Genomic DNA, 22726 nt, shown 5'->3' with positions numbered 1-22726 from the left:
TGGTGCTTCTGCTGAGCCCAGAAGAAGCGCCGATCAGCTGGAATGTTGCAGCATCTCCAGGGTCTTGTGATTTACATTCAGATGCTTGGCAACTGATTCATATTTATGACGGTCACAGTGTCCCAGGGTCATGTGAAGTGACCAAAACCTGCTGCAACCACCCAGCAGATGGGGGGAATAAAAACCGAACACCCCCCCCCGCACCCCCGCTGCCAATCCTCGACAGAAATGCTCACAACAATGAAAACCTCGGACAGGAGGAAGAGCACCACCTGGTGGGCAGGCAGGTCTCTTGCTCGGCTGTGGCTTGGGGGGCACTTTTTTCAGTGCTATTGTAACTTCGAACTGTCACTAAGCAAACTGTTGTAAGTTGAGGACTACTTGTACTTTATCACTTTTTTCCTTTTTTTTTGGTCATCAAGTTTTTGACACCTTGCTAGGTGACTGGTGGTACTTGGATATTGCCATATCCTAAAAGTGGTACAATGGGTGAAAAGGTTGAAAAGCCCTGCTTTAGATGAATATATGAAAATGTAATTACTGTACAACTTAATTCAGAAGGAAACCAGGACAGTTATTTCATTTTTACAACTTACTTCTGTTATTCTGTCTCATCCACTTTATATACAGGTAGTCCTCGGCTTACAGCCATTCATTTAGCAACCATTTAAAGTTACAACAGCACTGAAAAAAATAGCATACCCACGGTCACATGACCCAAAATTCAGATGCTTGGCAACAGGCATGTATTTACTATGCTTGCAGCATCCTGGGGTCGTGTGATTGCCATTTGCAACCTTCCCAGCTGGTTTCTGACAACCAAAGTCAATGGGGGAAGCTGGATTCACTTTACAACCACATGATTCATTTAACAACTGCCGCGATTCGCTTAACAACCATTGTAAAAAAAGCTGTAAAATCAGGCATGACTTAATTGACCACCTTGCTTAGCAACAGAAATTCTGATCCCAATTTTGGTCGTAAGTCGAGGACAACCTGTATCAAGCTTACTCTGCATAATTTATTTTGGTCCTGCTAGCTTGCAGATAGGACCAAGGAACTACAAAGGGCAACTGCAACACCAAATGCTGTTCAATGTATCTCTAGTTTCTTGGATATCAAACCCTGCTGTGTGTTAGCTGTAAGGAATATATTATTAAGAGGAAAAAAGGAAAAGAAAAGCAGTATTCTCAGGATGCTGAAAATGATACTAAATTCCCAATTCCATTCTTATGTTGTTTCCAATGGACAGGATTAGTATGTGGCATCATACTCACTGAAAGTGCAAAAGTAAGAACTTTCTGTATTAACTCTGGCTGAGATATTGCACCAAGTACACGTTCTATTCTGTTCTTCTCTTCCTGCATATCAGCTTGCTTGTGGAGCTTCAGGAAACAAAACAATAACAAATGGCAAGTGATAGTAGACTTCTTCCCTGTCATATATGGTTCTAAACTAGGACCAGACAAGCTAAATTAGAAACCTGCTCAGTTTCTGGGCATATGGCCAACAGGCATTCCACAAAGGAATATTTGCCACTTAGTTTAGTGGTAATTCAAAATTTGGCCATATTTCCAGGTACTGCCGTTACAAGATTTATTTTACAGCAGAACCACTAGATGGCATATTATCTCTATACAATGGCTGTGGGAGTAATATCCAAATCACCTACAACTTTTATTTCACTAATGACATTTTTTTTGAACTGTGTTTAAATATGCCACTTAGGTTGATACTCTTCTGCAGAACTTAGTACAACCAGTTACCAGAAAGGTTACTCTGTTGTAGGGACACATCTTTCTACCCTTGAATAAATGTGGAAAGCAACTAGTTTGTTAAGCTGAAAGGAAATGTGTTTTAGAAAAATAATGGGGAACAAAACTTGCACTACAATAAGATAGGCAAAAAATGTGCAAAGTTGTGATGAAAAGGTGGGCAATTTGAAGCCTAAGATCTGCAAAAGGGCTAACAGAGACTCAGTCCTTTTTCCTCACTACAGGTAGTCCTCAACTTACAAGAATTTGCTTAATGACCAAAGTTGCAACAGCACTGAAAAAAGTGATTGATGACTGGTCCTTGCACTTATGACTGTCACAGCATCCCTATGGTCACATGATTAAAATTTGACTGCTTAGCAAGTGGCATGTACAGTATATATCATGATTGCAGCATCATGTGATTGCCATTTGCAACCTTCCCAGCCAGCTTCCAATAAGCAGTCAATAGAGGAAGCCAGATTAGCTTAATGGCTGTGTGATTCACTTAACAAGTGCAGTGATTCACTTAACAACCATAGCAAAAAAGGACATAAAATTGGGCACAACTCACTTAACAACCACCTTGTTTAGCAATGGTAATTCTGGTCTGAATTATGGTTGTAAGTTGAGGACTACCTGTAGTAGGAAAGCAAGCAATTTAATTCTTGCTAGTCAGATCATCACCTCTGACAGTGGAAATCACAATCAGCAATAGTACACTGGGAGGAAGAAAAAGTGCACATTGGGGAGTAAGGAACATATTCAAAAGGAAATATTTTGAAAATGAAAATGCCAGCAGTCGAAAGCAATTTCTCAATGGGATGGGATTCACTTAAGTCACCTGTAATTTCCAATGGTAACATTGTTTCAAAGGGTATCAAATTCAAATTATTGGCATAAAAAATAGATGAGAGATGGAGATCATGCCATCTTTCAGATACTGTTGAACTAAAATTCTCACTACGCCAAACAAAGCTAGAAGTACAGTATCATCTGAAAGGCCATAGATTCCTTTGTTTAAAATTTTCAATAATGCACATGTGACAATTATATGCTGTGGCTTTGGGGGGTACATCATTAAGTAAACCTTATTTAATGTATATAACTGATATATTCCCCATTCCCAAGAACAAATAACAGGGCTAAATATCAGAAAGAGAGAGGGATGGGGGAGAGAAACTGAAAAATATTAACTAATGTTTTAAATCTATTCCATTGCAATGAGAGGAATCTAAACATAATTTTAAATCTCTTCCACTGTAATTAATAACATATGAAACTGAATATTTCTAAGGATATCTACTGTTCTTCACATGGGAGAGAGAAAATGGAAGGATTAAAGTAATTAAAATTAAAGACAAGACATCTGTGGGCATCTTGCACGTTGGCACAGCATTCATCTGTATGTAGAATATATTCTCCATAGATTTTTACATGCCCAGAAATACAAAGTAAACTTACCTTTAGCATAGTATCTAAGGTTATACTGTCACCATGTTTCAAAACAGTTACATATACCTGGAAATAAAAAATATTTTAAAGTAAAGAAAGCTATTTCCTGTCAGTGTATTCCTATCGGACTCAGTGTAAAGTATCCTTCCCTTTACATTTCAGCCTCCAAAAGTTCAACCTGACTCTAATCCAAGCTGGTCTAAGGAATTAAAACAAAAATATGAAACTATAATATTAGAATTTGTCCTTTGTAGGTAGATTAACTTGTGGTTGTAACTAACATTTTAAGGAAAGGAAATTTCTGGCTATAGGCTAGGGAGAGTTGATGGAAAACTACTTAAGCCCAGGAGTTCATGGCCGCCATGGTGGCTATGGGCCTATCCCAGATCATCCAACTTGGGATAGTGGTCACACTCCAGATACAATTTTCTTGTTGGAGAAGTGGCAATGTGATCTGGTGGGGGATCTGTCATTATCCCCCCCTGTCATGGTCAGAGCATGCCCTGTTTGCTGTAAAATTTCCCAAAGCCCCCCCCCCTTTGCAGGGAGGAAGGACCTATTCGAATGGTCCACCCTAGGTGACTAATGGACCTGTTTCAGAAGGAGCTGGGGGATGTCCCGGGGGGTTCTACTGCATGGCCCTGTGGAGGCCTCGGCCACAACTTGGAATCACAAAGAGGCTGAGGCCCTGGACATGATTGCACCCATGCGCCCTCTCATGGCCCATCGGTCCCGAAACTCCCCATGGTTTACAGAGGAGCTGAAGGTTCTGAAAAGGGCCAAAAGAAGGCTAGAGCGCCACTGGAGGAAAATAAGAACAAAGCCAACTGGACATGGGTTAGAGCCACAATTAAGGCCTACCTTGTGGCGGTAAGAGCGGTGAAACATCACTATTTCTCCGGTCTTATTGCATCTGCAGTGGCGCCCAATGGCCCTGTTCAAGGTCACACTTGGGAAGGAGGGCTCAGACTATCATTTACAGGGCCGTGCAGAGGAATTTGTTGAACACCTGATGGATAAAATCGCTCAGATCTGTTCACAGTTTGAGTCCAAGTGTGGAGCAGGTCCATTGGAGATGCCTGGGGAACGGACTTACCAGATTATCTGGGAACGGTTTGACCCTGTTGGACCGTAGGAAGGGGACAGGATCCTTGGGGCTGTTAAGGCAACTACGTGCTTATTAGATTCCTGTCCCTCCTGGTTGCTGAAAGCCCCTAAGACAGTGACCTGTAGGTGGGTCCAAGCAGTGATTAATGCATTGCTGCAGGAGGGGGTATTTCTGGCACTGTTCAAGGAGGCTTTAGTGTGCCCCCTCCTCAAGAAACCATCACTGCACCCAAGCTCCCTGGACAACTTTCGTCCAGTGTCCCACCTCCCCTTTCTAGGAAAGGTGGTGGAAAAAGTGGTTGTCTTGCAGCTCCAGAGGGTCCTGGATGAAACACATTATCTAGAGCGCTTTCAGTTGGGTTTCAGGCTGGGTTATGGGAGGGAAACAGCATTGGTCATGCTTGTGGATGATCTCTGGCAAGAGTGGGATGGGGATAGCGCCTCCATCCTTGATCTCCTTGAGCTCTCAGCAGCTTTCAATAACATTGACCATGGTATCCTTTTGGGCCGACTACGGGAAATGGGGATGGGTGGCACAGTATTGTGCTGGTTCAGCTTCTTTCTCCAAGGCTGGTCCCAATCAGTGTTACTAGGGAGCAAGAGGTCCAGTCCTTGGCCACTCCTTTGTGGAGTGCCACAGGGCTCAGTACTTTCTCTGCTCCTTTTAAAAATCTACATGAAACTGCTGGGTGAGATCATCCAACACCATGGGATGAGATATCATCAGTATGCTGATGATACACAGCTCTACATCTCCATCCCTGGTGATCCACACAATGCTATGACGGCCCTTTCTCAATGCCTGGTGGCTGTAAGGATATGGATAGGGGACAAGAGGTTTCAGTTGGACCCAGGCAAGACAGAGTAGCTGTGGGTGCAAGGGACCTCTGGATCTGGTGGTTTATCATCATTAACTCTGGATGGGGTTGCACTACCCCAGACAGATCTGGTGCGCAACTTGGATGTCCTCCTGGACTCACAACTCCTGCTCAAAGAGCAGATAGCAGTCATGGCTAGGAGGGCCTTTGTGCAACTTCGTGTGGTGCACCAGTTGAGCCTTTACCTGGATCCTGAGGCCCTGCACATGGTCACACATGTCCTAGTCATCTCTTGGCTGGATTACTACAATGCATTCTTCATGGGGCTACCCTTGAAGAGTATTTGAAAGCTGCAGCTGGTGCAGAATGCAGCAGCACACACAGTCCTGGGAGCTCCTAGGGTTGGACATATAACACCATTACTGTGCGAGCTGCATTGGTTGCCAGTTTGCTTCCAGATCCAATTCAAGGTATTGGTCATTACCTTTAAAGCTCTACATGGCATGGGTCCAGGATATGTGAGGAGCTGTCTCTCCCTGATGGGACAAGCCCGCCCCACTCATGCCAGCAGAAGAGGCCTGCTATGGATCCCATCTGCTAAGGAATTGAAGCAGGCGGGATCAAAGAGAAGAACCTTTTCTGCTGTGGTCCCATCCCTGTGGAATATTCTACCACTGGAGGTGAGAACTGCCCCCTCCCTTTTGGCCTTCCAGAAGGGTATCAAAACCTGGGGCTGGAGGTGGCTGATGGTGTAAGAAGATCTCATCCCTGTCCCATCTCTCTCTTAGCTCTTGTAGGCGTAGTTTTAGTGCAGATTTTAATAATATTTTAATGTTGGTTCGTTTTAATATTTTAACTGTTTTTTTAATTCTTTCTATAATTTGTAAGCCACCCAGAGTCACCTTGTAGGGGAGATGGGTGGCATAGAAATGTAATAAATAAATAAAATAAAAAGACATTACTGTTCTGTCACCAGGAAAGAGCCTGAAGCAGAGTAATTACATGTTAATTCAGCCCTACATGAAAGGCAGAATTTGAATCAAGAGGGTTATGTTAAAAAAAACTCAGATAACTGCTATAAAACAAGAAGCTTGAAAGCAACTTACAGAACTCCTCAGATCAGCAGACAGGATGTGCTTCCCTTCCACATGATCTTTAAACCGCCGCCAAGCTTCTTCCAATGTTGCCTTATGTCCAGCTTTTCCAAGCTTGCCCAAAACTAAACCTCTCAGAAGTGCATCTAGATGACCTGATGGAAAACAGTAAGAAATAAGAAAGTTGTATCTTAAAAAGCTTCATACATACCGGTACGTACGTACGTACATACATACATACATACATACATACATACATACATACATACATACATAGTATGAATTTACAAGATCACAGAATATGAACTGAAAAGGACTCCTAAGACCTTGAGCATGAAGTCTGTGAAATGTTCTATAAAATATTCAGTCTTTCACTCCTATACTCCCACCAATGCTCTTTCAGCAATTATCATTCTTATTCAACTTCAAAGTAATCTTAAAAGCAAGCATCAAAAGTTTAGGTGCCAGATGTGCAAAGAACTTGACATACATATGAAATCGGTGACTACTAACAGTACTGATAGAAGAGAATATTTGTAGCTCAGGGTTGAACTGTGGGGTCCTTGGTGCTCCCCAAACTTGTTTTCCTGCAGACGTTTCATTACCAAACTAGGTAAAAGCACTGACTAGGAGTTATGTTACCTAGTTTGGTAAAGAAACATCTGCAAGAAAACAACCAAGCTCAGAGAGCACTAAGGACCCCATTACTGACAGTAAGTAAGTAAGTAAGTAAGTAAGTAAGTAAGTAAGTAAGTAAGTAAGTAAGTAAGTAAGTAGGTATGTGTTTGTTTATTAAATTTATTGGCCACCCATCTTAACACAGGGTAACTCTGGGAGGCTTACAATATTAAAAAGAAAAAACTATACAAATAAAATACTACAAAAATACAATACACAACCCTACCTAAAAGATGGGGATGGACGGAGTAGGATAAGTAAGGGGTGGAGGTGGGATCTATTATTAATCTATCAACCACCTCCAATGTGAAACCCCTCCTTTGGAGCCCCAAGTCAACTGGCAGAGCCAGGTCTTTAAGCTCTGGCAGAAGGTCAGGAGGGTAGGAGCCGACCTCACTCTGGGGGGCAAGATGTTTCAAAGGGGAGGCACAATGGCAGAGAAGGCCCTTCTCCTGGACCCCAGCCAGCCAGAATACCCTGGCCGATGGGGCCCACAGCATGCCTCCTCCTCTGGCATGGGTGGGGCAGGCCAATCCCAGTGGGATGAGACGGTCCCTCAGGTAGCCTGGATCCATGCCATGAACGGCTTTAAAGGTGATTACCAACACACTGAATTGTACCTGGAAGCAAATGGGTAGCCAGTGCAGCTCACGGAGCAGTGGTGTTATATGGGTCACACTTGGGGCCGCAAAAACTGCCTGCGCTGCCACACTGCACCAGTTGTAGCTTCCAAATGCCCTTCAAGGGCAGCCCCATGTAGAGCACATTGCAATAGTCCAAACGCGAGATGACTAGGGCTTGAATGACTGAGCACAGGGACTCCTGATCCAGGAGAGGCAGCAACTTGCGCACAACCTGAAATTGTGCAAAGGCTCTCCTAGCCATGACTGCCACCTGCTCCTTGAGCAGGACTCACGAGTCCAGGAGAACTCCCAAGTTGTGGACCGGATCCGTCTGGGGTAGTGCCACCCCATCCAGAACGAAAGATGTCAAAGTCCCAGCTCTTGGGGCTCCGTTCACCCAAAGCCATTCAGCATTGCCAGGGTTCAGTTGAAGTCTGTTGTCCCCCATCCAGACCCCCACAGCCTCCAGGCACCATGAGAGGGCAGCCACAGCATCACTTGGGTCACCCGGAGTGGATATATAAAGCTGAGTATCACCAGCATACTGCAAGATACCTCAACCCATGGTGATGGATGATCTCACCCAGTGGCTTCATGTAGATGTTAAAAAGGAGTGGAGAGAGTACCAAGTCCTGTGGCACACCACAAAATAGCAGCCGTGGGCTGGATCTCTCACTCCCTACTAACACTGATTGGGACCAGCCTTGGAGAAAGAAGCCAAACCAGCACAAACCTGTGCTGCCCATCCCCCAAACGATACTACGGTTGATGGTATTGAAGGCCGCTGAGAGGTCAAGGAACGCAACGATGGTTGCACTACCCCCATCCTGCTCTTGCCAAAGATCATCAAGCACGACCAATGCCGTTTCCATCCCATAACCAGGCCTGAATCCTGACTGAAAGGGGTCCAGGTAATCCGTTTCATTCAGGACCCTCTGAAGCTGCCAGGCAACCACCTTTTCCACCCCCTTTCTTAGGAAGGGAAGATTGGAAACAGGACCAAAATTGTCCAGGCAGGTGGGATCAAGTGAAGGTTTTTTAAGGAGGGGGCAAACCAGGGCCTCCTTAAAAGCCCCTGGAAATGTCCCCTCCTGTAGTGATGAGTTAATCACTGCCTGAACCCACCTACTAGTCACCGTCCTGGAGGCTTTCACCATCAAGGAGGAACAAGGATCTAACTGACAGGTGGTGGCACTGACAGCATCGAGGACCATGTCCATTTCCTCAGGTCCAACAGGGTCAAACTGTTCCCAGATAACCAGACAAGGGATCTCACATAGATTTGCTCCACACATGGAATCTATCTGGGAACAAATCCAAGCGAAGTGGATTGAACAAATTCCTCTGCACAGTCCTGAAGATGCTCGCCCAAGACCTCCTGTCCTAGGAGGGATTGGGTGATTCCAAACAGGGCCGCCAGGCAACACTGCAGATTCAATAAGAGTAGAGAAATAATGCTGTTTCATCGCTTTTACCGCCACGAGATAGGCCTTAATAGCAGCCCTAAGTCATGTCTGGTCAGAGTCATCCTTCGTTTTCCTCCAGCAGCACTCTAGGAGTCTCTTAACCCTTTTCAAAACCCACAACTGCTCCATGAACCATGGGGAGAGTTGGGAGTAATGGATCAAGAGAGGCCACACAGGCGCAATCATATCCAAATTCTCATCCGCCCTTAGATTCCAGGTTGTTACCAAGTATTGATGGGAGAAGATGAACTCAACCCCACAAAGTATGATTTCCATAAAGAATTAATCTGGATTCAGTTGTCAAATAAAGCATGTTGGCTTATATAGCAGTTAAGGGACATGCCTGAAGTATTAGAGAGGTATTATCAACTGAAGTGGAACATACACTGTACTGTGTTGTAAATGCTTGTCTGATACATCGATCACATTCCCATGATATGCTTAGCCACACTGTGATTTTATGTAGCAAATCATGTGAACTCCGATCATAGATCAGACTTCAATCTGTATAATCATTGTTTGATTCTGGTTAATCCAGTATGCCTGGAATTTGCTGGTTTTTAATAGTCAGCACACTCTATCAGAAGGGTTCTTAGTACAGGTAATGCTCAAGTTACAAATGTAATGGAACCTGTTGGGTAAGATGTGCTGGGTTGGAGAAGTTTATGCTATGAGCAAAGTTCAACTTTTGAGCACGCGAGCATGCTTTTCCACCCCTTCCTTCTGGATTGGCGTTTGAGGACTTAAAAGGGACATCTCAAGCACGGGAAAATCAGGGAAGTCCAGGCAGTTCAAATGAATATAAAGGTTTATTGCAAGCTTATGCTCTCTACAAGAATCTGAACTACTAATGGTCAAAGCAAATAGGCAGTAGATAAGAGTCAATGGAATTCAAGGCGGGATGGACTTAGATCTCTTGTGGGTGTGAAGGGACTTGAGAATGATGATGCATTTGACCCCTCCCTTGGGCTCAGCCTGGTCATCTCCTACAGAATGCGCATTTCTCTCTTCCTCAAATGCTGCAAGTGCCTACCTTCCTTAAGGTAAGTAACATGCTTGTGTCTTACCCTGCAAAGCCAGCCCAGCTCCTGTTGCTAGATCACACTGGCATTTTTTCACCACAACTGAGCTGCGCAGAACAGCATACAAAGCCCTTGTTTGGGAATTTTTGAAATACTGCAAAGGGAATATCAGCAGAAACTCATTCTGTTTCGCCCATGTAGGAGTCCCCCTCCCTGCAGTCTGGCCTCTGCTTTAGAAAAGGTCTTCGTCCAGGAGCCCTTTAAATCTGGATTCCCCAGAGTGAAGGGAAGCAGCTTGGCTCCTCACAAATGTGAAGGCTCTGCTTACACCAAGAGCAGGAAGAAACATTGCTCTCTTTCATTTCGGCCAATGGGGCTTTGGGAAGATGCAATAAGAGAAGCCACTAAAACATGGAGTGTCTCTTTCCCCTCCATCATGACAATGAAGGACGCAGCCAAGCCTAAAGCACACAGTTTCTCTATTCCTACAGCTTTAGAAGCACCGAAGCAAAGAGGGCTTCGTTTTACAAGTTTATGCTAAAGCCTTGGGAAGGAAAGCAAATTTGCTTCTCTCCCAAACCTAGCTATGTACTGTTATACTAATGCCTTTGGAAGAGAGAAAAAGTTTTCAGCTTACAAGAGATAGCTACTTCTTTTCCCCAAAATTTAGCCGTGTATGTAATGCCTTGGGAAGGAAGCTAAGGCTTCGCCAGCATCTCAGAAAAAGATGGCAGCTTCTGGAACTCTGCCACGTGGCTCAGCAATGGAGCAGCCTGTCCTCCTTCTGTACCCTGTCCTATTGAGCTCTGGAGATCTTGGAAAGGTAAGTGAGCGATCAATGATGGTGGTGGTGTGGGGAGAAGGCCCAAGCGGCTGTGAGGACTCCAAATGGTGGGAAGCAGAGTATGGGGTATCTTGGGCTGGGGGGGAGGCCTTGGGAGGCTGGAGGCAGAGTCAACCCACCCCTGAGGCACCTCATATTCCACCTAATGACCTGTGTATTCATTTAACGGATACATTGGGGAGCATAGGGATGGGGGCTCGGTCATTTAACATGATTCGCTTAACATCCTCTTGACATACAAATGTAATTGGCAGGCTCCATTACATTTGTAAGTCAAGGATTACCTGTAAAAGAGGATCGTCTACTCCTGATTTTAAAATAGGGACAAGGTTTAAAGCAAATTTGGTCATAAACTGTACAGGTTTTTAAAAGTTAACAGCTTCATCTTAAATTAGGTTTGGAAATGTATGCTAAATTGCCATTGGGTAACATACAGGAATCGCTAGGTCCATCTACTTTGTCACACCCCTTCATTCAGATCTTCTCATTAGGAACCAACTGAAGTTTCTGTATTATCTTTAAAGATAGCTTGGTATAAAATATGTTACAGTATTCCATTCCAGATATTAAAAAAATGGATACCTAAAGCAAAGTTCACTTTCTCCAGATGGAGCCACAGACTGCATACCAGCCTAAACTCCTGCAACTAATTCAGCTTATCCAAGTACTGTAAACTGCATGTATTTTTCAAAGGAATTGAAAGCTTATCAAACAGTACGTGTGAATACCTACCAGAGAAGTTAATTTGCAAATGACAGTAGCTCAGTGTTGCCTGTTAACATCCACTCAGACAATTCAAGAATTCTGCAGATTCTCCAGACTACATAAATGGAACCCAGAAGCATAGCTGGGTATCATACACATGCTAATACTGTAATGCTTCAACTCATGATCCAAGATGACTATCTCCAGCAATGTCATCACTCTTTTGAATGACTTGTCAAATAAAGAGGAGAAACAAGGTTTGGAAGTGGTGCCAAGGAGAACCCCTTTTGCTCAAAGTTCAGACCCACCCAGGGACAGAACCTGAACTTACCTCTTTCTAACCCACAACCCAGATACTTGATACAGGGTAGACTTCAAAACCTTCAAGCCCACAAGAATGGTATCATCTCAAGCTGGTGGAGCAATTTTAGAATGATACAGAAATGGAACCCTTCATAGCCAGTAAAAGTAAAGGAACCCTTCATAGCCAGTAAAAGTAAAGGCTTAAAGAAACTTTTTTATGAGATCAAGTTCCATTAGGAGCAAGTATGTATCTGCTATGTTCAGGAAGGGTCCTCTGTCAATTATGCATAAAAGCATTAAATAGAAAACAGTTGCTGAAACAGCATATGTTAACAATCTTCTTGTGTTTCTGAATTCTGAACCTTGCTCTAGTTCAGGCATGTCAAACTCGCGACATCACGTGACGTCACGCAACGTATCGGGCCGGTTTTGGGGTGGGCGCAGCTTCCATGTGACGCGTCCGGCCCATGGGCCAGCAGTTTGACACCCCTGCTCTAGTTTCTCACCTGGATTTCTGAATTCTGGCTTCCCTCCTGATTACTTTTAAGGCTACTCCTTCAAATCTCTGGTTCTGCCTCTGCTGTTTTGAACTTTGGACAAAGCTTGCTGCCTTCTTCTCATTGTAAGAATCTTCTGAATCCCTAGGTTTGCCAGATTCTTGTCTTACTTGCATCCCTTGAACAGGTCAAGCAATTTCAGACAGAAGTGAAAAAGCATCCCCACTTCTGATACTATTGCCCTGGGAACAACTTTCTGCCTCTTAAATCCAACTTAAGTAATTAATCCAACAATTAATCCATCATAATTAATAGCACCAATTCTTCTGAGAAATCTAGAAGTACCATGTGGATTCCAGTATATTCTAAATATTTCCAGTATAATCAATCTACCTGTACATCACAGCTGGAACAGATGAAATGAAGGTGAAACAAATAACTGCCATAGGGTATGATTAGTAATAGAATCTTACTTCTGATTAATTCTATTCATTTTGAGTCTTCTGCCTTACTCCAAACAGAAACCAGGCCCTCAGCAGTTCGACTAGCTAAAACTGCAGAAAAATCCATAACAGACCTCAGAAACCAGTCTCTGAGGGGAAACCATCAGTGTTAGTCCCCTATTCCTACTACAAATATTCTGGAAGTTTAAGTCTCTGACAACAAAAAGGGACAAGATAAAAATAAAATACTGATAGGCAAAAGTATTCATAAACCTTCATACCCTCACCAGGCCTGGTATCCCAGCCCAGTTTTTCTCCTATTGGTGAAAAGATATCACAGATGAATGCCTGAATCTCTTCATAGAAGTCTGTGTGGGACAAGAGAGTTGAGAGAATCCCCAGGTTACAGCTCAGGTTGCTCCACACGGTATAGTTGGGCTCATTCACAAATGCTTTCATGACTTTTAGAACCTCTACCGTGCTAATAATTCCAGCTCGGGCCTGAGAGAAGAAAAACAAATAAGTTACACTCTAAAGTCAAAGTAAAATGTTCAGTGTTACCAAAAAGAAAGCTATCTGGACTTTTCTTCATATGGATAGTAGGAGTAGAACAGTTGGGTCCTTGCTATAGGTTATACAGAGTGATGTAGAGCAGGGCTTTTCAACCTTTTCACCGATTGTACCACTTTTAGGATATGGCAATATTCAAGTACCACCAGTGGTCTAGCAAGGTGTCAAAAAGTTGATGACCAAAAAAAAAAAAAAGGAAAAAAGTGATAAAGTACAGGTAGTCCTCAACTTACAACAGTTCGCTTAGTGACTGTTCGAAGTTACAGCGGCACTGAAAAAAGTGACTTATGACCATTTTTCACACTCTTGGGCCGTGCGGGGGACTCCCGGACGGTGGTGCGGGCTGTCCAGAGTCCTGGGCAGTGGAGGGCAAGCACCCAGCCCAGCCCTCAAGCTCCTGGGGCACCAGGACCCCGCAGCCCAACCCAGTCCAGCCCCACTTGCCCGAGGAGGCATCCGGCTGCACTTACCTCCTCCTTGAGGCTGCTGCTGCTGTGCTCGCTCTCCTTGGCCAGGTTGCTCATGGTGGATGCAGGAGGGCAAAGTGTGTGGGTCAGAGGGAGGCCCACTCCCTCTGCATGTGAGGAGAGCCAGCTTTGTAACCAAATCATCCTTAGCAATAGGATGGGAGACCACCAGGATAGGCCAGGAGGAGGAGGAGGAGGCAAGGGGATGGCGAAACGGCAGAAGGGCTGCTGTTGGCCAAGTGCTAAGGCAGGACTTCCCTCAGACCCTCCCTCCCTCTCATTCCAATTTCCTTCCTTCCTTCCTTCCTTCCTTCCTTCCTTCCTTCCTTCCTCCCTCCCTCCCTCCCTCCCTCCCCTCCTTCCTTCCCTGCCTCCCTCATCATTCCCATCTCCTTCCTTCTCTTCCTTCCTGTTTCCCTCCCTCCCTCCTTCCCTGCCTCCCTCTTTCTCACTCCCATCTCCTTCCTTCCTTCCTGTTTCCCTCCCTCCCTCCTTCCCTCTTTCTCATTCCCATCTCCTCTCTTCTCTTCTCTCTTCTCCTCTCCCTTTCTCCTCACTGCTTCTCTCACAAAAAGCCTTTTCTCTCTTTCTCACGCACACGTTTCTCAAAATCCTTCCCATTCTCACGCACACATCTCTCCAAAAGCCTTCCCATTCTCACGCAGGAACACCTCCCCAAAAGCCTTTCCTCTGTCTCTTCTCTGACAAAAGCCTTTTCTCTTCTGACTCTTTCTCCGGCGTCTTTTTTCTCTCTCTTCCTCTCCCGCCAAAACTGCCTCCTTTTATATCCTCTCCTGTCTCCGACCTCCTCCTCCTTTCTCTTCAGGGTGTGCCAGAAGTGCCGATCCTGGGGCCTTTGTCTTGTCCCAGCAGCCCTGCAGCTCCTGATGACTCTCTCACAGCAAGTCCTGTGCTGCGCCGCTTTGGCTCGTTCCCTCACCCCCGCTACAATTATCTAGGCTAGGCAGGGTCACGTACCACATGCCAGGTGCCAGTGTAAATGAAAAGCCCTGATGTAGAGTATGTCTAATAAGAGATAGGGTTGAGGTAAACTGGTAAGTCAGGTGACAATACAGACCTGGAAACTTCCAATTTTTCAGACTGAGCCATACATGAAAGTGGTAACCAACAACAGAAGAATCTTGCTATGTCTATGATTTCGAGTTGTTAAGTGAATCACATGGTCATTAAGCAAATCATGTGGTTGTTAAGGAAATCCAGCATATCCAATGGTGTTTTAGCTGAAAACTGCCAAAAAACCATTGCAAATCACAGTCATGTGATCATGAGATGCTGCAACCAGTCATAAATGCAAGCTGGTTGCCAAGTAACCCAAATGCAATTACATGACCACATGGGGGGTATTGTTAAGTAGATTTTAAAAATTCTGTGGTACTTCAAATGTTCGTTAAGCAACTGGTTGTAAGTCAAGGACTACCTGCAGTGTATTTGTGGATGTGTGCAGTTGATAATCGTTACCTGATAAACTTGAAAGCAATTCAAATCACTAGGGTGATTCAAAAGCTCAAACTGATTGACTTGTACTCTACATTAAATGAATGTATGTCTCAAAAATCCTTCACAAGCGGCTAAGGTTTCAACGTTGCATTATATTTTATCATTACCAATTTTAAATCATTAACATTTGAAGAATACCTACCATCTCTAAAGGAGTCAAATTAACTTTGAGTTGAAATTAACAGCCCTGAAATCAATCTATTCTTTTTCATCAAGGTAGTATAAAGCAGAAAGGAAAATTACTTACATCCTTATTGTGGAAGTCATTCAATTTAATATCCTGATTCTAATAACATCACTGAAAACAACAGAGCATGGGTTGTGAGGAATCTATAATAGTGACAAGATCATGTGTATTGCACACTCAACAAGGGCACAGTTTAGCACTTGGTGTGGAATTCCATACCTGTTCTTAAAAATAAAAAGTTACTAGCACAGCAACTGATGGTTACAAAATCCCAGCTCATATGAGATATCAGAACATTACTTCTGAGAATCAAATAATGAAAAATAGTAGATATAGCAGGAATCAACTTTTCCAAGTACTATAAAGAAAAATTTCTATTCAGCTTGCAGATGCTTCCCAGGGATGGTTTGGATCTCCATCTCGTACTTCATTTAATTTATTCACACTTCAGCATGTTTAATATTTATTGACATGAAGTCAGAACCTATTTTACCAGAAAATAGCACTATAGTTAAATGTTTAAGACTGGGACTATATAACTTTCTTACTATGTAAAATATATGAAGTTCGTTATTGAAAATATATTGTGCCTCCAAATGTAGTGCTTAACTCTTGGAAGGAAAAAAGAGACAAGAGAAAAGGGAAAGGGAAAAGAAGATTAACAAAAAGAAACACAGAGATCCACTTACCAAGGAAAAGAGATCATTCTGCAGCCCTAGCCTGTCCACGGGGAGTAAGGAGAGATCATGGATAGCTGGAAGTAAGCCCTCCAGCATGTCAGGACTGTACTGTGTCCGATAAAATCCTACTGTTCCCAGGTTTAGCTGAAAACATTTGGGGTGGGGGGGAGGATTCAGTTAGCAGTTGAAGAGAAAACACAATAGCATCCACATTAAGCCAAATATACAGAACAGAATAACATGGCAAGGTTTAATAATGCCTAACAATAATATACAGGTAGCCCTCAACTTATGACACCTGGGACCAGAATATTGGTCATTAAGCAAAGTGGTCATTAAGTGAGATGCCCACATGGCTGCTTTGCTCAGCCACAGCAATCCTGGCACTGGTGATTAAATGATCTCCTGGGTCATTAAGAGGATGGAGTGAAAGAGCTGTCTGCTGAAGGAGTTCAGCTCTGTGCAGAGTTGAAATCCTCCCAGCAAGCAGCTCTTTCACGCTTAAATGTTCCTGCAGCCTGCCGAAGGATTTCCTCTCCCCTCTATATACGGACGGAAAATCATTCAGCATGGAGGGGAAATCCTGAAGATTTCAGCTGTTCCTGGAGCCCACCAAAAGATTTCACCTGCCCTCTGTCCCCTCTGCTTGTAAACTTTCCTGCCAGCTTCCCAATTGATTTTCTGGGGAAGCTGGTAGAGAAGATTGCAAATGTCAATCACATGATCATGGGGTACCTGTCAACCACTTGTAAATGCCATCATGTGACCCAGGAAGGTGGTGGTGTGACATTTTATGGTGGCCAGAAGTGCTTGGTGGACCATAAAGCATCCTTTCCGAGGCTGTCCTAACTTTGAATGGCTGTTAAATGACCACTCATAAGTCGAGGACTACCTGTAACACATTCTGTTATCACCAGCTTCAGCAAATGAGGTGTGCTGTCCCACACACCCACACACCACAGGTGTTAGGAGTCTTTATTAAGGCTTCCAAGTATTAGTATTCCCCAGCAATTCCCCAATGAGTTCAAAAGTCTACTAAAAAGAAGCCAGCACCAGTCCACAGCGCAAAGACAAGGCAAGTCCACAAGGCAAATCCAGAGTTCTAGAGGCACGATCTAAAGTTCAAGGCAAGAACCATGACAGCTGAAGAACACACAGCAAGGAAACAGACATGTTGTTCCCAGTATCATTTCACTCTTGTTGCTGAGCTAAATAGCTGCTTCCTGGTGCAGCCCATAAAGAGAGGCCAGGCTACTGCCTCGCAAGTAGCCTGGCTGACCTTCATTGTGCCAGCCTCCTCTCAGCCCTACAGTGCTCTTGATCGGGAGGAGGAGGCAGTTCTTCTTCATCTCCACTGACCAGCTGCAGCTGTGTGCCCTCTCCACCCGAACTCTCTGGGCTTCCCAGCTGCAGTTGTGCCTCTCCTGTCCCTAGCTCAGCAGGCTGTTCGTCTGGTCACTCCCCTGTGCTTGTCCCCTCCACTCCTGGCTCGTAGCCTTCGACTGCCTCCCCTCTGAGGGGCACATGACATGGATTTTGTAATTTGTTAACACAGTTATTTTGTATTTTAATTTGATGTATTTTCTCTCTTTTAAAATAATGTTGGTTCATTACAGATTGGAATGTAGGAAAACTTTTATCCTATGGTTGTATGGATTGATTAGATAGTTTTTCACATTCCTAAACTGAAAAGATAATTTACAGATAAGAAAAGTTTGTTAGTACAAATTGGGGTCTAGTTTATCTCTTTTATGAACTCCAAACAACCCTTTTCCTTACCATTTAGGCCCCTTCTGACTTCAGACCTCATTTTAATGAACATGTGTAATATTATGAGATGGAAATATGTAGGTTTATTTTAAGAGTGAGAGACAGAATAACAGCAAAAAAATCCAGAAAAACGCATTTCAAAAAAGTTATACATTGATTTGCATTTTAATGAGTGAAATAAGTATTTGACCCCTTCACAAAACATGACTTAGTACTTGGTGGCAAAACCCTTGTGGGCAGTCACAGAGGTCAGATGTTTCTTGTAGTTGGCCACCAGGTTTGCACACATCTCAGGAGGGATTTTGTCCCACTCCTCTTTGCAGATCCTCTCCAAGTCATTAAGGTTTCGAGGCTGACATTTGGCAGCTCGAACCTTCAGCTCCCTCCACAGATTTTCTATGGGATTAAGGTCTGAAGACTGGCTAGGCCACTCCAGGACCTTAATGTGCTTCTTCTTGAGCCACTCCTTTGTTGCCTTGGCCGTGTGTTTTGGGTCATTGTCATGCTGGAATATCCATCCACGACCCATTTTCAATGCCCTGGCTGGGGAAAAGAGGTTCTCACCCAAGATTTGACGGTACATGGCCCCGTCCATCGTCCCTTTGATGCGGTGAAGTTGTCCTGTCCCCTTAGCAGAAAAACACCCCCAAAGCATAATGTTTCCACCTCCATGTTTGACGGTGGGGATGGTGTTCTTGGGGTCATAGGCAGCATTCCTCCTCCTCCAAACATGGAGAGTTGAGTTGATGCCAAAGAGCTCGATCTTGGTCTCATCTGACCACAACACTTTCACCCAGTTCTCCTCTGAATTATTCAGATGTTCATTGGCAAACTTCAGACGGGCCTGTACATGTACTTTCTAGAGCAGGGGGACCTTGCGGGCACTGCAGGAGTGTGTTACCAATTGTTTTCTTGGTGACTATGGTCCCAACTGCCTTGAGATCATTGACAATATCCTCCCGTGTAGTTCTGGGCTGATTCTTCACCGTTCTCATGATCACTGAAACTCCACAGGGTGAGATCTTGCATGGAGCCCCAGACCGAGGGAGATTGACAGTTATTTTGTGTTTCTTCCATTTGCCAATAATTGTACCAACTATTGTCACCAAGCTGCTTGGTGATGGTCTTGTAGCCCATTTCAGCCTTGTGTAGGTCTACCATCTTGTCCCTGACATCCTTGGACAGCTCTTTGGTCTTGGCCATGGTGGAGAGTTTGGAATCTGATTGATTGATTGCTTCTGTGGACAGGTGTCTTTTATACAGGTAACAGGCTGAGATTAGGAGCACTCCCTTTAAGAGAGTGTTCCTAATCTCAGTTCGTTACCTGTAAAAAGACACCTGGGAGCCAGAAATCTTGGTGATTGATAGGGGATCAAATACTTATTTCACTCATTAAAATGCAAATCAATTTATAACTTTTTTGAAATGCGTTTTTCTGGATTTTTTTGTTGTTATTCTGTCTCTCACTGTTAAAATAAACCTACCATTAAAATTATAGACTGATCATTTCTTTGTCAGTGGGCAAACGTACAAAATCAGCAGGGGATCAAATAATTTTTTCCCTCACTGTAAGTGGAACACCAGAGAGAGAGATTGAGAGACTAAGTGTGCAGTTTTATGCCTGGCCAGGATGTGAGAACTTTGATCTTTTATTTTGTGAGAGAACGTAATGAGTTAAGTTGATAATTGATGTATAGAAAGTTATGTATTTCTTTAGGTTCCAATAGTTTGGAGGGTGACAAGAGAGAGGAAACCTTTTTGATCATTATCCCTCTCCTAGGGAAAAAAATGCATTCACTACCCCCAACCAGTTCTAACCGGAATGTGTGAGACAAAGAGGAAGAATGAAAGTGGATGTAAGAAATCTGTTATTAGTGCAAAATTTTGTTTTGAAAATTCTGTGTATGTCTGTCTGCAATTTTTTTTTTTTTGGCCAACTCACTGGTTACATAGTATTTGAGATCTTTTTTGAAGGAATTATTTCCTATACTCCCTTTCTTAAATTAAGAAAAATCTGCATTATGTTTGTGGGTGACTGTTTTGGAGATTTTTTTTTCTACACCTTGGTAACATGGGAGTGTGATTTCTTTCTTTCTGCAAAAGACCCAAGGGATGTAGTTAAGATTAACTGCTGGACAGAATGTTCAAGGTAATGCAAATCTCATTCTGCCTTTGAAATTGTATCTGAGAAGGAAATGGGAGGATGCGTTGTTGTTTTTTCTGTTCCTTTTAACCATTTTTTTTTCTGCTTACAACTTTTGCGTGAGAAGGGAGGGGCACTGTGGCATCCCATGTCACAATTAAAAAAAAGGGGGGGAAATGCAGTTTCTTTTTGCCTGCTCTGGTCTGCAGGAATTGGGTATATTAAGTTTAATAAATGTACTAGCCATTGTCCAATAACTATCGGGTTGCCACAAAAGAAATGATTAACTTATTTTTTTAAAAAATACTAAAAGACAGAACAATAAGCAATAGCTGGAGATTAAGTCCGGGAGAGGACCAACCTAGAACTAAGGAAAATTTCCTTACTGTGAGAATAATTAATCAATGAGATGATTGTCTACAGACGCTGTGGGTGCTTCATTACTGGAGGCTTTTAAGATGAAATTGGACAACCAGTTTTCAGTAGGGGGTTGGACCAGAAGACCTTTAAGATCCCATCCAACTCTGATATTCTGTTTTGTGTTTGTGTGTGTCAAACGTCAGTGATTTTCCTTTGCATTTTAGTCTGGATTTATCCTTAATAATGTATTTGAGGACATTCTTGTCAAAGGAACAATCCTATGAAATTTTATTTACAGCATGTGTTTTTGGAACTCTTTGCTACTGCAAAAGAGATGATTAATTGCTGTATAATGTGTATGCTCAATTTGTTTTCCTTTTCCTTGGAGCCAAGGAGGAAAAGAAAACCTTTATAGAGAACCAATTTGGTCTCATGGTTACGGCCACAGGCTACAAAGCTGGAGAACGGTGAGTTCAAATCCTGCTTTGGCCATGAGGGCCAGCTGGGTGATTTGGGGCTGGTTATTTTTTTCCCTCTCAACCCTAGGAGGGAGGCATTTGTAAGCCATGTCTGTATTTGTTGCCAAAGGAAAACTGTTGGCATCACCTAGGCCACAGGTCGGCAACCTGCGGCTCCGGAGCCGCATGTGGCTCTTTGAGCCTTCCCCTGCGGCTCCCAGCCTCCTCTGCCATTCGCAGAGAGAGACAGAGACAGAGACAGAGACAGAGAGAGGCACTTGAGCTTCCCTTCTCTCTCTCTCTCTCTCTGTGTGTGTGTAAGTAAAAAAGAGAGTGCACTCACGGTGTTCTCCGAAGAGCTGAAAAGCTTACTGGGCGGGGCTTCTCCTTTGGCTGCGTCTCTGCAGGAAGTAGGAAGCAGGAAGGGCAGGAGAGAGCTAGCTAGCCCAACTATGCTGGTTCAGGAATTCTGGGAGTTGAAGTCTTTGAGTCATAAAAGAGCCGATGTTGCCTACCCCTGAACTTGTTGGAGAACAGCTTGAAGCCAGCTTGCCAGGTGAGCAGAAGATCAGAGAGAGGCAGAGAGAGAGAGAGAGAGAAAGAGAGAGAGGGAGAGAAAGAGAGAGAGAGAGAGAGAGGGAGAGGGAGAGGGAGAGGGAGAGAGGAAAGAGAAAAATAGAAAGAGGAAGAGGAAAAAGAGAGAGAGAGGAAGAGGAAAGAGAGAAAGAGAGAAAGAGGGAGAGAGAAAGAGAAAAAGAGAGGAGAGAGAGGGGGGAAGAGGACTGGCAGATCAAGGGCAGAAAGAGAGAGGGAGAGGGAGAGAGGGGGGAGAGAGAGACAGAGAGAGACCCTTTTGACATCTAAAATGAAGATAACACTGCATATATCCTTTTTTATCTTTATGATATGTGTGTGTGTGTGTGTGTGTGTGTGTGTAAGTAAAAAAGATAGTGGTAAAAAGGATATATGCAGTGTTATCTTCATTTTAGATATCAAAAGGGTTTTGCGGCTCCCAGTGTTTTGTTTTCGGTGGGAAACGGGTCCAAGTGGCTTTTTGAGTGTTTTGGGTTGCCTACCCCTGACCTAGGCAGTTGCTTGCAACATGCTTTCTCTAGCATGTTACATCAGAGGGAAGCCCCAATTTAATTTTTCAGGAAAATGTTATGCCATTTTCCTCCTGTTTTATGTTTTAAGGGCTATTTTAGTTCCCTGATATTATGGGATGCAAATATGTAACATGTTTGACTACATGTAACTGATTTCCTATGCAAAGGGGTTACTTTTATCCTGTCCAATCAACTTTCCTCTTTCATTTTTCTTTGTTGTGTTAACTATAAAAAGAAATGTAACATGGGGCTTGAGGTTCTCTCTCCTTTCCATAGAGAGACCACATTTTATCAGAGTACTCTAATACAGGGTGTTTCAACCGGTGGTACGCATACCACTTGTGGTACATTAATGAGTGGCAGGTGGTACGCAGCCCTGCCTAGCCAAGTGTAGTGGGGGAGGGAAAGAGCCAGCACAGGCAAGGACTTACAGTGAGAGAGTCCTCTGGAGATGCAAAGGCCCCAGGCTCACTTCTGGCTCACCCTCCCCCATGAGAAAGGAGGAGAGGGGCGGAGACAGGAGAGCCTATAAAAGGAGGCAGTTTGGGCAGGAGAGGGAGAGAGAAAAAAAGCAGCAGCCTTGGGAGGAGGCAGAGTCAGCTGCACCGAAGGGGAAGAAGAAGAAGAAGAAGAAGAAGGGGGAGGGGGAGGGGGGAGT

General features: G+C 43.9%; 1 protein-coding gene across 1 annotated transcript in view; it reads right to left on the bottom strand.

The window, feature by feature from the left end:
- Positions 1-1190: 1190 nt before the first annotated feature.
- Positions 1191-22726, bottom strand: part of LOC107294509 (puromycin-sensitive aminopeptidase) — a 105494-nt gene continuing 83958 nt past the window's right edge. Inside the window, exons 10-14 of the mRNA XM_015823743.1 lie at positions 16241-16375; positions 13091-13310; positions 6241-6383; positions 3219-3275; positions 1191-1385 (exon numbers count right to left, since the gene is read on the bottom strand). Coding sequence (XP_015679229.1) covers positions 1191-1385; positions 3219-3275; positions 6241-6383; positions 13091-13310; positions 16241-16375 — 750 coding nt within the window. The remainder of the gene's footprint in view (positions 1386-3218; positions 3276-6240; positions 6384-13090; positions 13311-16240; positions 16376-22726) is intronic.

Source organism: Protobothrops mucrosquamatus, unplaced genomic scaffold, assembly GCF_001527695.2.
Source record: "Protobothrops mucrosquamatus isolate PMUCROS unplaced genomic scaffold, P.Mucros_1.0 scaffold1971, whole genome shotgun sequence".
Lineage (NCBI taxonomy): Eukaryota > Metazoa > Chordata > Lepidosauria > Squamata > Viperidae > Protobothrops > Protobothrops mucrosquamatus.
The sequence above is the reverse complement of the archived record's forward strand: the minus strand, read 5'-3'. Positions and strand labels throughout refer to the sequence as shown.